This window comes from Eurytemora carolleeae, unplaced genomic scaffold, assembly GCF_000591075.1.
Source record: "Eurytemora carolleeae unplaced genomic scaffold, Eaff_2.0 scaffold1724, whole genome shotgun sequence".
Lineage (NCBI taxonomy): Eukaryota > Metazoa > Arthropoda > Copepoda > Calanoida > Temoridae > Eurytemora > Eurytemora carolleeae.
The window spans coordinates 19,320-35,089 of NW_019397610.1; the positions used below are offsets into that span (position 1 = coordinate 19,320).

The window sequence follows — 15,770 nt, forward strand, 5'->3', positions numbered from 1 at the left end:
TTATGATCTGATGTCTATTTTATGATCTCATGTCTATTTTATGATCTCATGTCTATTTTATGATCTAATGTCTATTTTATGATCTAGGGAGAAGTCAAAAAAATATTAATTTTTAGATAAGATATGTCTCTAACAAAATCAGAGAACGCCTTTTCTAAACCTCAAAATATAGAAAAACTGAGTTCTAAGCCAAAAAACACTCTGAAGTGGTTTAAATTTTTCTATAAACAAAAATCGTTAAAGGAAATTTTGCTAAATTTAATTAAAACAAAAAAATAGCTAGTAAAATTTTATAATTGTTTTTTTAATGCTTTGATTTAAAACTTTACTGATGTTTTTAATAAAAATAATAAAAAATTATCTAAAATTATTTCAAAAATTTGCCAAAAATTGAAGGAATCTGTGTTGAGTAGAGAAACCTTGGCAAAAAGAACACTCCAGGAACTTCTAATTTATTGGTATCATTTTAAACAAATCTATGAAAGACTGAAAAACGATTTATTTTAGAATACAAATAAATTGAAGGGTTACATCCGTTATATCCGTTTCATGAAATTTTAACGATGAGCTAAGATAATATGCATTACTTAAATTATCAATCACACTAAATTAAGTTAGTGGGTTAGGTCAAATAGGCCTATGGTAGGCCGGGTAGTGTGGCCACGCCATAAAAGTTCAAACCGAGCCGGCAAAGATATATGGGTCGGGGCGGTACTTGCCACCCGTCACTAATACCGGTAAAAAGGGATCGGGCCGGTCAGAATTCAGATTGATAATAATCTACTATGCAATACGTGATCATTTTTGTCCGTAACCAAAGTTTGATATTTTCAGCATATTCTTGTCCGTAAACCAAAGTTTGATATTTTCAGCATATTTTTGACACAATTGGTTTTTATCAACTATGAGAGGAGTAATACAAATGCTGCAGGTGAAGAATATGTATGGTTCTTTTGTAATAATCCTTGATATTCGGAGATTTTTCAAAAAAAACGCAGATTTTCCTAATTTCTCAAAATTTTCCAAATTCGAGTAAAAAAAATGTTGGGAAAAAATTGTTCTATTTTGAACCACCGTTTTTAAACAAGCAGACTGAAATCTGAAAATAAATGTTTAACATTGGCAAGAAACTATTTTAATAGGAGTTGTCAATTTAGGTTTGGACAATCAATGGAAAACATTATTCAATAGAATTGAAAAAGTGACATCTATTTATGATTTTTGGAACTTCATGGAAAATGATTTGATCGAAGGTTAGTAAGCTTACGAAGTTTTAATACTTCATCATATAAAATCCAATAATAGGAGGCAATGAATTACTGGTATTTTATATTTTTTGGATAAAAAATCTATTTCTTTAATTTAAGATATATTTTTCCGTCTTCAAACATAAAGTCAGGTTTAACATTGAGAACCTTGGTCTGGGGAACCCAAGTTCATTAATTTTAAATACATTATTCGCAATATTTTTTTCAGAAATATTATTTCAAAATTAGTTCTTTCAGAATTATGATTTCGTTTACTACAGTGCAGTGATAACCAGAAAACTCTGAAATAGGAAGACGACTTTGAAAATCAAGTTTAAAATGTCCAATGAGCATAAAGCTCAGCAATTGTGCAGTGTAAACAGACCCATTTTACTAAATTAGAGATTCAAAAAGAGTCTAGTAAAACTATTTGCTTTGTAACACATCAAATACACTTAAGTATTGCTATACTGTCGTCTTCCTATTCCATTGGTATCTGGTTATCACTGAACTTAAATAAAAAGAAAACTCGGCTGCCCAAACAGGGTTTAGTTAATCAGTATATTTAACTTTACAGCTATGTTAACTTTATCTCTAAAACAGAATATTTTTTAAAAATCTTATTTTGGTATTAATTTCTGTATTATTCGAAACTGTTTTGTTATTTCTCATGCACAAACTCCAGGCTTGCACTGGGAAACTCAATATAATGAAGGAAGCAAAAAAGCAAAGCACAGGTAAAACAAATTTAATTTTGTTATTTTTTAGGTTTCTTCATGAGGGAATGGTTATTTAAGTTTAAATGACCCTTTGTTTAAAACAATATTCCTAACCCTATCCCGATTGGGCTATTTTTGCCTAACATAGATGGCGTAGTGTGATACATGCCCCTAGTCCATCTTTTCAAGGCATGCTCATTAACCCTATAAAGGCTGGGGGGTCTGAATCTATGTAAGGCCTTAGAGAATAGGTATAGGTTTGAAATGCATGTTCGTAGCCTATTTTTTCAAGGTCAGCTCATTGAAAAAAAAATTAGATCGATAACTTTTATAGTTTGGGCGCTAGGGAGGGTTGAAAAAAATGCCAAAACAAGGTCAAAAAAAATATTTTCTTTGTTATCAAAGTGTGACACATTTTCTACATTAATTTTTTAAAGGCTTTTCAAAAAAAATAATATTTATATCTGTAGCTTTAGTCACAAAAAAGGTGTGCGCTATTTTAGATCACAGACCGGACTTTTTATCGCACTTTGCATAAAAGAAAAATTTTACAGAAAAATCCGTTAAGTTTCTATTTATTAAAAGTCAAAACATTTCACTGTGATAGTGTCAAAAATGAGAGTGCTAGGGCAAATTAGCTCTTGAAAAATATTAACATTAGCATTAGCAGACATCTGTACAAGATATCTTTACATTTTCATCTGAAGAAAATAGCAAATATTTGTCCCATCACAGAGATAAACTCTGTTTCATTATATATATTTATAATCGATGCTATTCATGGTACTTTTCAGACATCATTTTATTGAGGAACTAAACACTTGCCACAAACTCTGATTGACTAATACCTATATCTTTGCAACTTGAAGTCAGAACTTTGGTGTTGTGAATCACGGGATGAAGCATTTTCTTCATCTCAAACAAATCTTCGGATTAATTTAATTCCTCTCTAGTATGCGGTGGAGGTCGTAATTGGTAATTGAGGAATAAAAGATTAATCTTCAAATTTAATACTACCCAAATTGAATATCGTGATTTAGCGTTCAAGATTAACGTACTGACCACAAAAAATTAGTTGAAGTTTGAAAAGTCAAAGATTTACATCACCAGGTTGCAAAAATAATAAAAAATTTTGTCCTAGGTGTCCTAATGGTGAGCCGGCTATAAAACCATGTATCCTTCCTCTACCCGATCAGCTGATTATGTACAATAATATGATGTTGGGTGTACCAAGAATTAAACAAAATAAGGTGATAAAACCATGATAATAAATTCATCTTCTTTTTATTTATTTATTCCTAAATGATTGTAATTTCAAGTGACCCTCCATGCAAAGATGATAATTCACAACGTTACCCTTGAAACCTTTATCTGATCAATATGTAGAATATTTCTTCTCAAATACTTTATTAAAAACAAAAGAACACTTATACACTTAGAATATAATTATAGTTATTATAGTGCCTTGTTCTCCCTCTATAGTTTCAGATAAAATAACAAACGTGATTTCAAATATTCCATGAAAGAAGAAATAGAGATAAACTTTTAATAAATCTGCAAAAATTATGGATTTATGAATTTGTAAAGTGGCTTGGTCGCCCTTTTATTTTAGCAAAGATAATATATTCAATAAAAGAAAAACGAGAGAAAAAAAAACTTTAAAAATCAGCAAAAATTATTGATAAGGGCGTAAATGCATAAACGCCTAGAGCTAAAATGCATAAGTGCTTATCGCACAGCTCTGGATCAAGTATTATTCTCTTAGTTTTCAACAAAAACAACAGGGTTTGGCTAGCTTGGATTCAGCAAGTTGAATGTTTTAATTAATTTAGATACGGGATTCATTTCGGATGATGATCTTGTAGATGTACATGAAGTACTTGAGGCAGGATTTCCCCATGTCTAACCTCTTTTTATCACTGATATGTAGCATGTTGCAGGTTTTATCTTCTCTGTAATGAGTTTTCCTGACTCCTACCTTGGAGGCCAGCCTTTCTCTTGGACCTATCTTTACTCCTTTCTTGTTCTTAACAAGAAAGGAGTAAAGATAGGGAGATATATAGAATATATTGCAGTTTTTCTAGGTTTCAAAGTGTTTGATTCTGGTAATTCCTTTAATATTTTCCTATAGTGGAAATGCGCAAGTCCTTATTGTAAAGAACCCACAAATGAAAATAATCAGTTTTCAAACCTAGACGCAGCGCTCGGCCCCCATTGCAGCCTGTGGCGCCTCAGAGGGCCTAACTAACCTTTTGGATGTTGCCGCTTGAGAAATTGCCCAATTGAGAAGTTGCCACTTGGGAAATTGTCACTTGGGAAGTCGCCCTTGGGAAAATGTCTTTGGGAAGGTACCTAAAACCTTGCCATCTTTGCATGGAGAGTCACTCAAAATTACGCTTACAAAAATGTGTGTATTTTTCAACCGCAAATAGAGCCCTTCGTTTCTTCAATCTATGTTTTATTGTTTTTAAATAACGCGTGCATTGAAATTACAATACATTTTAGATATTGTAACCTCCAATATTATCAATATCAAAATGTTGATATTTAGGTGACAAATGATTCATGCTTAAGCTCTGTTCCTTTAGACTTTTCGGGAGCCATTAAAGTTTGCTACGCTCCATATCAAGTGATGTAAGTTTTTTTATTTCAAAACAATTATTTCGATTTTGAAATTCTAATGTTTCAGACATGAAGAGAAGCTCAGTTTTCCTCCAATAAACAGGTTATATTTTAGATCTTAAAATGTTATGTATAATGTGTGATAAAAATTCTCCTTCATGATTTAGAGTGTATACTGAGCTTAGTGTTTGGGAATATCAAGATCTGATTCAAGGAATTCCGTTTCAGGGGCAGGTATTGACTCTCTGTTTACCTTGAGTCAAAACCACCGAAATATGTTTGTTTTTAAAACGAATAATACCATTTCTTTGTTTATTATGATGGTTGGATAGAAAAATTAAAACCTGGAGCACAATTTTCCCCTCCAACCTTCATTCTGAACAAAACAAATGATACAATGATAACCAGAAAACTCTAAAATAGGCAGACGACTATTAGAATTAAGTCATGACTTGAAAAAGTCCAATGAGCATGAGATACAGCTATTGTACAGAGTAAAATGGCCCATTTCACTAAATTATTGATTTAATAAGTGTCACGTAAAACTATTTGCTTTGTTATTGTTATAATGTCGTCTTCCTGTTCAATTGTTTTCTGGTTAGAACTGTATTTCGGGGGTTTAGACCTTCTTCAAAATCCTCAGGGTATTGAACTTTTGATCAGGGACCAAAGGACTTGAGTTTTTGCCCAATTTCTGATTTTCTTCTCCCCTTATTTTTGCAACCTGATGTTGTACTTTTGATATTTCAAACTATTAATCAAGTTAGATCAAGAAGTCTAAGTTTGAAATATTAAAGTTTTACACCATCAGGTGGCAAAGATATAGGTTTAACAAATTTGAGTTTTGTGGCAACAACTCAGTTCCTTTAATGAAAAGAGAGACGAGTTGGATTAAGAATATCTTCAAAGAAGTGGTTCAACTTACTCTACGTAGTTCAACTACATCTCGTATTTATCAAATTTGGTTCGGCAACATACCTGCAGGCAAAAGTTTTACCCTCAGGTTGAAAAGATAAAGGGATTTAAAAAAAAGAATTAAAGCAGGTAATTGATTTTTTTATACAGTTTGGCAATATAATAAATTATTTTCCTTTTTAAATTAATCTTGTTTTGAATTATGTTAAGCTAACTACATATGGACAAGGGGGATATTCCCAAAATTTGAGCTTTAACAAAAGTATCAACATTTACATCATCAAAGAGTTGAAATCCTTTCGATGGATTAACCAAGGAACACGTCTGGTCACCATAGGTCAGTTTAAAAAAAATATTTAATTTTAACAAAAACAAAAACATTAAAAAAACGATACTTTTTAATCCAGAATTTTCTACTTACAATGCAAATGTAAATCTGTTCTCGTTTATTACTATAGCATGTGAATTCCCTGCAACAGGTAAAAAAAGTGTTAAATATACAATTTTTTTATTAATTTGTCTTTCAATCTATATTCTATATGCATTATTTGTCATCTTATTTTTACAAGGGTTCTCAATCAATTATAAAAGGATCAAATTGTGATTCGATTGGTTCTACTTTTATATCTATCTTATGCTTTTGTCAAGTGGTGGATCAGTCAGTTTAATTGCAAATAGCTTAGATTTTAGAACTTTTGAAAATGAATTCAATCCCTTCGGAAAGCACTGATCCCTATCTGTGTTAGTCCGACGCCAATGGATTAGGATAATTCCATTTTACGGATTAAGTACTTAATAGCATCAAATCAAAACACACCTCAGATCGCTTCATAATTGAATTATAAGATTACTTTTTCACCAAAATTTTCCTACAAGGTGGGGTCATGGGAGGAATTGATATAGAGGTAATTTTCTATTAAAATACCTTCAAATTAAATGCTAGTTTACCATCAACAAAAAAAGATTCTGAGACGACCTACCGAACTTTTGCTGACTTTGTCCTGTGGTTTTAATCATTAAGTAGATGATTAAAAGGCCAGATTTATGAACCAATGGTAACTTCAGATCTTTATATTTTATGAGCTATAGGTCGTCATTTAAGTTTTATCTTCAGTGGACTACTCTGCTATAAATTATTTTTCAATTTTAATTAATTATATTAAATTTATCTATATTCATGTTATTTTGCTCCGATTTCTTCAAATACTATGAATTAAAAGATATTAATGTTTTCTCTAAAGTGTATAATAAAGGTTATGAGTCCTCTCCATTATACCTCCACTTTGGATTTTGTACGAATGGGAGTCGAAATTCTATTTTGTTTGTTTACCATTTATTATATTTGGGAGGAAATACAAGACTTCAGGTATTCAATTCTTTAAACAGACGGAAGATGTTAATTCAAGTAACCCTCCCCTCCATTCAAAGCGTGGCAGGTTCGATTCACAATATAATCAACAATGAGGATGATGAGGATGATAGCGTCGTTTCTAAATTCGTTTTGAATTCTAACGTGTTCCCTCATTTTCTGTGTAGATTAAATCCGCAATCTATCGAAAAAGCTGAAATGAGAATATAATTTTTTTATTTAGATTTCTTATTTATTTTGATAAAATGTCAAAGAGTACTGTTGTGTATTTCACATGCAAATCTACAAATGGAGCCTCACTTGAACTTACGTCCTGATTCCCTTTAAGTATAGATTTAGTTTGCTTATCTGAAATATCTGATTTTAGAGTTTCTGGTTTGAAATACTTTGTGAACGTTGGAAACATTTTGGATATTGGAGTTACAGTGCTTTCTCTAATATATATTGTCTTAAATATTTTCCTACTTACAGGTCAGTTTGCTACTTTCTAAATTCTTTAATGCTCTGAAAAATATTCGTTTTCTGATAAAATTTAACAAACTAGGCAGCCTCAAATCAATGAATAACCCTTCAGATTTTATTTCTTGAACCCTTTTTATTTTTGCCAAATGATTGCAATTTCCTATGCCATCAAAAGGCTGGTAATCCCTTAAAATAAGTTGGCACTTTAATTGTCTTGCCAATTACTGGTCTTATTTTTTGGCATTAAACGAGCTACATAGAGCTGCTGCAATATTGATTTTTCATTTTTTAACCCCGTTGAATAAATTGCATTGTTTTAGCCCCGTTAAATAAATTGTATTGTTTTAGCCCCGTTAAATAAATTGTATTGTTTTAGCCCCGTTGAATAAATTGTATTGTTTTAGCCCTGTTGAATTAATTATTTTGTTTTAGCCCCGTTGAATGAATTGTATTGTTTCAGCCCTGTTCAATGCATTGTTTTGTTTTAGCCCCGTTGAATGCATTATTTTGTTTTAGCCCCATTAAATGAATTGTATTGTTTTAGCCCTGTTGAATGAATTGTATTGTTTTAGCCCTGTTGAACGAAATGCTAGGATTACTGGAAAGACCGTGGGAATATGTGGATATGTCTTATATAAGGAATATCAAACCGTTTGAGGCTGTTATTCATAAGAAAAAATACTTTTTGAGGGCAATTCTCTCCACTTTCAATAAAAATATTCATTTTAAAATTTTGCTTTTCAAGCCATTTTTTACATTTTAAAACTAAAAAAATTCCAGACATTCTGTTTTAAACCTAAAAAATTTGCAGACGTTCTGTTTTGTTGATAGATTTCCAAAAATAAATAATAACTTTTCATCCATAGTTAATTTTTCTATGCAATGACAACGTTTAAAAAAAAAATTTATTTCGTTCAGAAATATTTAGTTTGTTAACAAAAACTATGCCCATTTCTAGAAATATTCCATAGGCTGTGTTGAACAACTTAGATTAAGAGATCCAGCACTGTTCCATAGAATTTAAAAGTTCTTACTGTAGATATCGAGATCAAGCGTTGTTTGATTATTGTTTGATGTTGTGTGTAGATTGGTGTATAGGTATATGACATATTCTGGTGCTGGAAGCTTGTTTATGGCCTGGCTAAAGCTTCTAAAATATCTATCCTTCAACAAGGTGATCAATAGAGTTCATAAATCATCGGATATATTCATTTACTGGTTTTTGATCAAATAAGCTTATAATTTTTAACTATTTCTTTTCCATTCGTAATTTTTCATCGTTTTCCGATTAATAAAATAAAAAATTTTTGCGGATTTTTTCGTCGTAATTGGTTGATTTTAAAAATAAGAAAATGTCAACATTTTTGACCGAAGATTTTGTTTTCGACCAGTTTAAAATTAATAGTTCTAATTTTAGACAATTTTTAGACAATGCAACAGTTCTCTGGAACTTTGAAACACAGTTCTAAAAATTTGTCTGGATTCTCAGTCATGTTTTGTATTGTTTTCTTCTCATTTGCTCAGCTAGGATACCTCTTATTTGGTACACAGGTGGGAGAACACTAAAAATACACCGTAGAACATCCTGTCTGTATCTGAATATTATATATATATATATATATATATACTCTGCTTGTCTGGGCGACTGGGTGTTTGTTTGTTTGTTTGTTTGTATCCAATTAACGTCAAAACGCCTGAACCGATCAGGCCTAAATTTTTGGTGGAACCTCGCGTGACCCTAGGGATAGTCTATGAATGATTAAATCTAAAAACATTTCCCTCCAACAAAATTCGTTTTTTGAAAATTAAAATCGACGAATTTTTTTATAAAATCCGCGACATTTTGTTTGTTTTTGTTTTACATTTACAAAGATGAGGTGTTCACAATTGAAATAGAAGATGGGCGCGAAGCGTCTTAAAAGCCTAGTAAAGTTAAAAATATTTTAAAAAATTCTTAATTAATGGGTGAAAATGGGTTCTAAAGTTTAGACTCGCTGGACTTTAGCCAGAACCTCTAGGTTACTGTGGAGTTAACAATCTTCACATAAAGAAGTTTTTGTCTACACTGATCATATCATTGTGTCACCTTGCATAGAGCTTAGAATATGTGTATTACATAATTACAGGTAATGCCTGGAATGTTTTAGGCTAAAGATTACAGAAATTTCACGGAAGCCTGCTTTACCCTTCTCAGGTCACAAGTAGGGTTTGCTGCGAAAAGGAAAATCGTTTCGCGAAAACTTCGCATTTTCGCCTCTTTTCGAATTTCGTTCGTTCACGAAACATGCTAAAATTTTCGCAAAATGCAAAATTTCGCAAAGAAAATTCGAAATTTAGAAGAAAAATTTTTTGCGAAAATTCATCAAAAAAAAAAGACTACAGCTTTAATACCTATGGGTTTAGCGAAAATTTTCGCTAAAATATTTTTACAAAATGCGAAATTTCTTCGCATTTTTTCGCGAAACGTTTTGTTCGCTGCAAACCCTATAAGTTACAACTAGATAAATCAACTTTTCAGATTTGGCCGACTGTGCAGGTTTGCCAAGATTTTCCCCCTTGGTTTTACCTAATGAACCGAAATTTACTTTTTTGTAGCCATCAACATAAATATTTATAGTCTAAATTTCAAAGAAGTTTTTTGGCAAGATCTTAATATTTTTTCGTGTCAGAAACTCAGAACCTGCGTATTTCAGATTACTCAGTAAAATAATTTCTATCGAAAAGCAAAGAAAGTATAAAAAATCAAGTACTGGAGTAGACATCTCTCCGTATCTGAACAAGATGTTGCCTGTGTCCTTCTAGTATAATTTATCACGTTTACATAATGAATTAATTCTAGCTTTTTTTACGTATATTACGGACATTTTAAGGACTTTATCTTTTATTTTGTGTGATTTCAAATTGAATATTGTTTTTAGAACAACGCTGGGTGATTTCAACTATGATATGCTGATTAATGCTGACTCGGTAAATTAATTATTAAATAATGAAATAATATTTTTAATCTTTGTTTTTTTCAGACTTTTGGGGTCTTATTTTTCCTGACCTACTTGATCTTTGTCTTCTTTATCTTCATGAACGTGTTCTTGGCAATCATCTACGATTCTTACAAAGAGTTCAAAGTAGAGTTGTTCAGTCTGAAACCTAAGTTTGAGATGGGAGACTTCTTAAACAACGGCCTCGTCAAAATTCAGGTTTTCACATTAAAGGAATTTTAAGTGCAACCCTCCACGTGTGGCATGTCTGATTTACAACGGTACACTTACAAACTTTGTCAGATCATGAAAGAATGAGATATTTTAGTTTTTCTATCAGAAAATTGATTGACCTCAAATGTAGTTTCAATGTAAAAGCGGCCTGCGGATTTATGCATGATAGACTTAGACAATAAAGAATATTGTCAGAACGTAACACTTTTCCAGATAGAAAACGATGATATCTTCCTTATAAGCACTCCGATAAATGTTTGTAGGGTATTGTTATGAATCTTGCATGAACTGAAACTTGAAATAACGTATATAACAGTTCTTTAAACATATTTTTTGTTGCCATAGAAACCAATAAATAAGTTTAGATATTTTGCAGATTTTCTCAAAACAAATGCGTTGATTACTCGTCACTGGCAAAACATTTTCTAATCCTAATATCTTTACAACTTGAATGGTGTAAACCTTTAATATTTCAAACTAATAGGCTATTTGATCTATAGCAGAATTCATAGTTTGAAATATCAAAGCTCTACACTATTTGATCTATAGCAGAATTCATAGTTTGAAATATCAAAGCTCTACAACATCAGATTGAAAAGATATATATAGAGAATAGAAAATTATTATTTTTAGTATTAGTTCTTTGAAAATATGTAATTGTATATGATGTATATGTATGTATATGATATAAATAACTCTTTTATAATATAGGGTATAGTAGGGGTGTTAGATAGGAGCCATTTTGTACGAAATGCTGTGAAATTGGCAGGTAGGAAGTTTTTTTTCTATAATTTATTTCTCTGAAATTTTTCCTAATCTGATATTTGATTTTTATAAGATTTCAATAAGAATATCATATCTGACACAATTCTACTGGATTCTAGATAGATTTCAAGAAGAATATCATGTCTGACACAAATCTACTGAATTCTAGATAGATTTCAATAAAAATATATCTGACAATTCTACTGGATTTTAGATAGATTTAAAAAAAAATATCATATCTGACACAATTCTACTGGATTCTAGATAGATTTCAATAAGAATATTATATCTGACACAATTCTACTGGATTCTACATAGATTTTAATAAGAATACTATATCTGACATAAATCTACCATGGATTCTAGATAGATTTCAATATGAATATCATATCTGACACAATTCTACTGGATTCTAGATAGATTTCAATAAAAATATTATTACAATAGAAAGATATTTATAAAAGAAATAATATATTTAGCTGAAGATGATGGGTTTGTTACATATTTGGAGTTAAGGTATAAATTATATAATTATTTATGAATTTATTTTGTTAAACATCAAAATTTTAATTAAAATTTTCTCTTAAAAGATAAGTTGAAAAAGCTTGATCAATTTTCCTATTTCATATTAAGGTTTTTTATTCTATTTCCACTCTCTTTTTCAGTTCGATTATAGCACTCACACCGTACAATCGAAAAATGGAATGGGGGGGTTTCTGGAACCCCCCCCCTTGACGTTTTTTGGGGATAACTTAAAAAGCATAGGTCTGAGGCTGTTCAAATTTTTTACTTTTCTAACTAACACATGCCCCTCACTTTAGGCTCAAAGCGGGGCTTTTATACCTACTGCCCGAGTCCTCAGGCATACTGCCTTTCTTTCCCTTTACCCGACTAAATATATATTAGACCTACTTCCAGTCATTGGATTTAGACTTTTTATAGCTCTTTGGAAAGCCAATTGAGCAAAAGGAAACAGTTTACACAATTCAGAAATCGAGCATAGTTTTTTGCACAGATGCCTTTACAGAGAATTTTAATATTTTCAGTTTTCCTTGAATAAAAATTTAGTTTTTTGAAAATTTTGCAAATATTTTTGCATATTTAAATTCGCAGTGGTAAGGGCTTTTCAAAACTGTATGTTTTAACCTATTTCGCGCACTTTTTTTGCACATTTTTTGCTTAAAAATTTCCAATTGCAATAATCATTTAAAATTTTTCAAATTTGCACATTTTTTGGCAGATTATTAAGGGCTTTCCAAAAGTTTATCAAATGTTATAGATTTGTATCACAATAAGGAAATAGAGGGGGGGGTCCCCGGGACCCCCCCCCCCTTCTATTTTGGGTAAACCAGACTTCAGCCTAAATAGGGTGAAAGGGAACATAGAAGTAATTTCAAGGGACCTTTCATTTAAAGGGAGAATGCCCGAAAATACTATGATAAACATTTATTGAAAAAAATATATTTCAGAGAGATGCTGAAGCAAAGCAACTTTGGGGACATGGAGATTGATCTTATCTTTTTAAATCTTAGGTAAGTAAGGCAATCTTTGCCACAATCTTAAGTTTCTGATAAATATATCTTTGCAACCCGATTTCAAACTTAGATTATTTGAGCTGACGGCATTGGGTTGTAAAGATTTAGGGATTAGAAGATTAGGGGGTTGTGTCAAGAATTCAGATCCTCTCTTATTTTATGTAGGTCTAAAAATTCATTTTTATGTAAAATTGTTTAAATTTTGGATGAAAAATATAACAAATTTTTTTTTTCTATTTCAAGCAAAGACCCAGAGGTGAAAAAAATACTATGCACTGAGGACCTAGATGAAGAGGATTCCTCTAAACCTGGTGATTAGGATTAAAGGGACAGTAGGCATAATTTCAAGAATCTTCTATTCTGAAAGGGGCATTCCTATTTTGATTGATCAAAGATTACAGACTTTACCTGATGTATCTACAGAAATGCATGTAATAGAAGAACACTTTAAACTACGCTTACAGTCCCTTTAAACTATTTGAATTTTGTGCATTTAGATAACGTTTTCATTAAGCTAAATATTGCAAAAATGTGTGTAACGTAAAATCTAATACGTGATGGCTCATGGGTTTAGAACGTCAATAAATAATTTCCAAATTTACTGTTTCCACAATTCACCAATCAATACCTTCTTTATCTTGAGAAATGGCAAAAATGTTAGATAATTTTAAACTGTGTATTGTTTATGATATTTAAAAAAAATTGAAATATCAAATTCTAATAAATGTTTTGGCTAAAAAATTATCATTAAAAAGTCAAGATTTTGTGGACACAAATTTATCATTTTTAATCTATCGCATGGGCTGATAATTGAAATTAAAATTATAATTTTAATAAAAATAAAACCAGTAAACAACAAATCTGAAAAATAATAATAATAAAGATTTATTTAGATCACAATCTTGAATCAGTAGTAAAAGGGTAAGTTGAATTTATGAAGTTTTAAAAACTATTTTAAAATTTTTTTATTTTTACCTGAATACAGAAACGAAAGAGCTGCAGAAAATGTCAGATCAAGGTAAAAAAAAAAATACCAAGCATAAAATTTATTTATTTGCAAACACCGATAATGAGATTTAGCAATAAATGTTGGTTCTGAGTCGTTTTGGACTCACCTTGGGACATATTGGTTCCAATTTTGAATTATTTAACTTCCATTATAAGGTTGATACTTAACCCCCTTTCTAATTCAAATTTTTTTTGCCTTTTTCCCATTTTCCTTACGTTGAGCCTCAAGCAAAGTCTGAAAATGTTGTGAACCATGATTAAACATTATTTGAACCCAGATTTGAGAACCTGGAGAGAAAGATGACCAGCCTTGAAATGTGTGCCCTTCCTCTTCAGAGGAAACTTGATTCTCTCCTCATCAAGCTTTGGAGAATACAGGTACAAATTCTGGTCTAGAGAATCCAGGAAGGATCCAGGTACAAATACAGATAGAATCCAGGTACAAATATTGCTGAAGAGAATCCAGGAAGAATCCAGGTACAAACCCTGGTCTAGAGAATCCAGGTACAAATACTGGTCTGGAGAATCCAGGTACAAATCCTGGTCTGGAGAATCCAGGTACATATCCTAGTCTGGAGAGTTCAAGTACAAATACTGGACTGGAGATTCCAGGTACAAATCCTGGTCTGGAGAATCCAGGTACAAATCCTGGTCTGGAGAATCCAGGTACAAATCCTGGTCTGGAGAATCCAGGTACATATCCTGGTCTGGAGAATCCAGGTACAAATCCTGGTCTGAATCCAGGTACAAATACTGATCTGTAGAATGTATTTTCACTAAAGTTTCACTTTAAATCACGTTCACCGTCTCTTTAATGATGTCAAATCCATGATTTAGAATTATTTAATTATTAATTTGAAAACTAATTCCAAAGGTTTCTGCTTTGAGGTCTTATCGGTAGTTTAAATCTTTGTTACATTTTAATGAAAGTAAGTCTTCTTTTAACAAATGCAACAATTTTTAGAGTTAAACTTTTTATTTTCAATCACATATTTTAGTTTTATTAGGAAGAGAAGAAGAGGATGAAGACAAAGATTATATAAAGATAAGAAGATGCGAAGAAAAGAACAATTAAAAAATGTGTGCTTTGTGCTGCTGAAATAAACATAAAATGTTTTCGCAATTATGCTTGAATTTAAATAAAGATAGTTAATGTAACAACTAATTTTTTAGTGGATAAATGTTTCATCTTCAGGGGCGCACTGGGGGGGGGGCTGGAACCCAGAGTTACCCCCTAGTCTTGCCCCCCTGTGCCTTGGGCCTAATATATTAAATTTACATATATTTTATTCATTTCTTATCAATTGAAAATTTGTCCATTTTATGATAATTTCTCAAATTCTTTCAATTTGACCAAACATTTTCTTGGTACGGTTTTTTATGGGAGTGATCAACGACCGCTAGGGCTTAACCTCCAGTATGCCCCATGTTCATCTTTGAATATGGTGACGTGACGTTAAATAATAAAAATAAAAATGGACAGTGTCACTTTTCAGCCTAGGGGGTCAACGTTTGGTGAATCTTTGGTTCACCCCTCTAGAGGTCGTTGATCATCCACCTAAAAACCGTATTAAGAAAAATTGCAAATACTATTAAGGTCAAATTTAGAAGAACACACTAGGCAGGTACAACTTTTATTTGCAAATGTCAGTAAATCTGAGTTTAAAACACAAAAACCCCTGTGATTGGTTTTGCATATTTAATCCAGGGGTTAAAGCCTATTCCCTGACCCCCCCCCCCTGCCTGCAGGTAAGTATAGTTTCAAAGCATTAAATTGGCATAAATCTGGCAAAATATGTAAACCAGCGGGGTAAACAAACCATTTAGACTCCTGAACCGACCCATTTGCTAAATTATTGCAAAAAAGCGCGTAAAAAGTGGCGTGCACACGTCAACCTATTTGTAGGGGGTGGGGCAGC

The 15,770-nt window shown here is 31.6% G+C and overlaps 1 protein-coding gene across 3 annotated transcripts; it reads left to right on the top strand.

Moving 5' to 3' along the window:
* The first annotated feature begins 120 nt into the window (after positions 1–120).
* LOC111715172 (polycystic kidney disease 2-like 1 protein) lies at positions 121–14,985 on the top strand. 3 transcript variants are annotated; one of them, XM_023490451.1, is made up of 28 exons: positions 121–243; positions 397–458; positions 873–931; positions 1,158–1,253; positions 1,933–1,984; positions 3,108–3,216; positions 4,518–4,600; positions 4,656–4,691; positions 4,756–4,822; positions 5,714–5,840; positions 5,911–5,982; positions 6,380–6,408; positions 6,757–6,869; positions 7,240–7,343; positions 7,907–7,973; positions 8,421–8,508; positions 8,763–8,885; positions 9,482–9,528; positions 10,253–10,301; positions 10,355–10,528; positions 11,255–11,312; positions 11,788–11,824; positions 12,778–12,840; positions 13,087–13,154; positions 13,737–13,764; positions 13,829–13,861; positions 14,130–14,229; positions 14,850–14,985. In XM_023490451.1, the coding sequence occupies exons 1-28, from the start codon at positions 124–126 to the stop codon at positions 14,856–14,858; spliced, it is 2,073 nt and encodes a 690-aa protein (XP_023346219.1). In that variant the 5' UTR covers positions 121–123; the 3' UTR covers positions 14,859–14,985. The 3 variants fall into 3 exon arrangements, with proteins under 3 accessions (XP_023346219.1, XP_023346218.1, XP_023346220.1); XM_023490450.1 differs by having other exon boundaries at positions 14,859–14,985; XM_023490452.1 differs by lacking the exon at positions 13,829–13,861 and having other exon boundaries at positions 14,859–14,985.
* Positions 14,986–15,770: the final 785 nt, after the last annotated feature.

What these genes read in the sequence shown, in the direction of transcription:
- LOC111715172 (XM_023490450.1), top strand. Translation starts at nt 124, where the DNA reads ATGTCTCTAACAAAATCAGAGAACGCCTTTTCTAAACCTCAAAATATA. An exon ending in ATAAACAAAAATCGTTAAAG is followed by an intron (nt 244 to 396) that starts GAAATTTTGCTA and finishes CAAAAATTGAAG; the next exon opens with GAATCTGTGTTGAGTAGAGA. An exon ending in CTTATCTTTTTAAATCTTAG is followed by an intron (nt 12,841 to 13,086) that starts GTAAGTAAGGCA and finishes TTCTATTTCAAG; the next exon opens with CAAAGACCCAGAGGTGAAAA.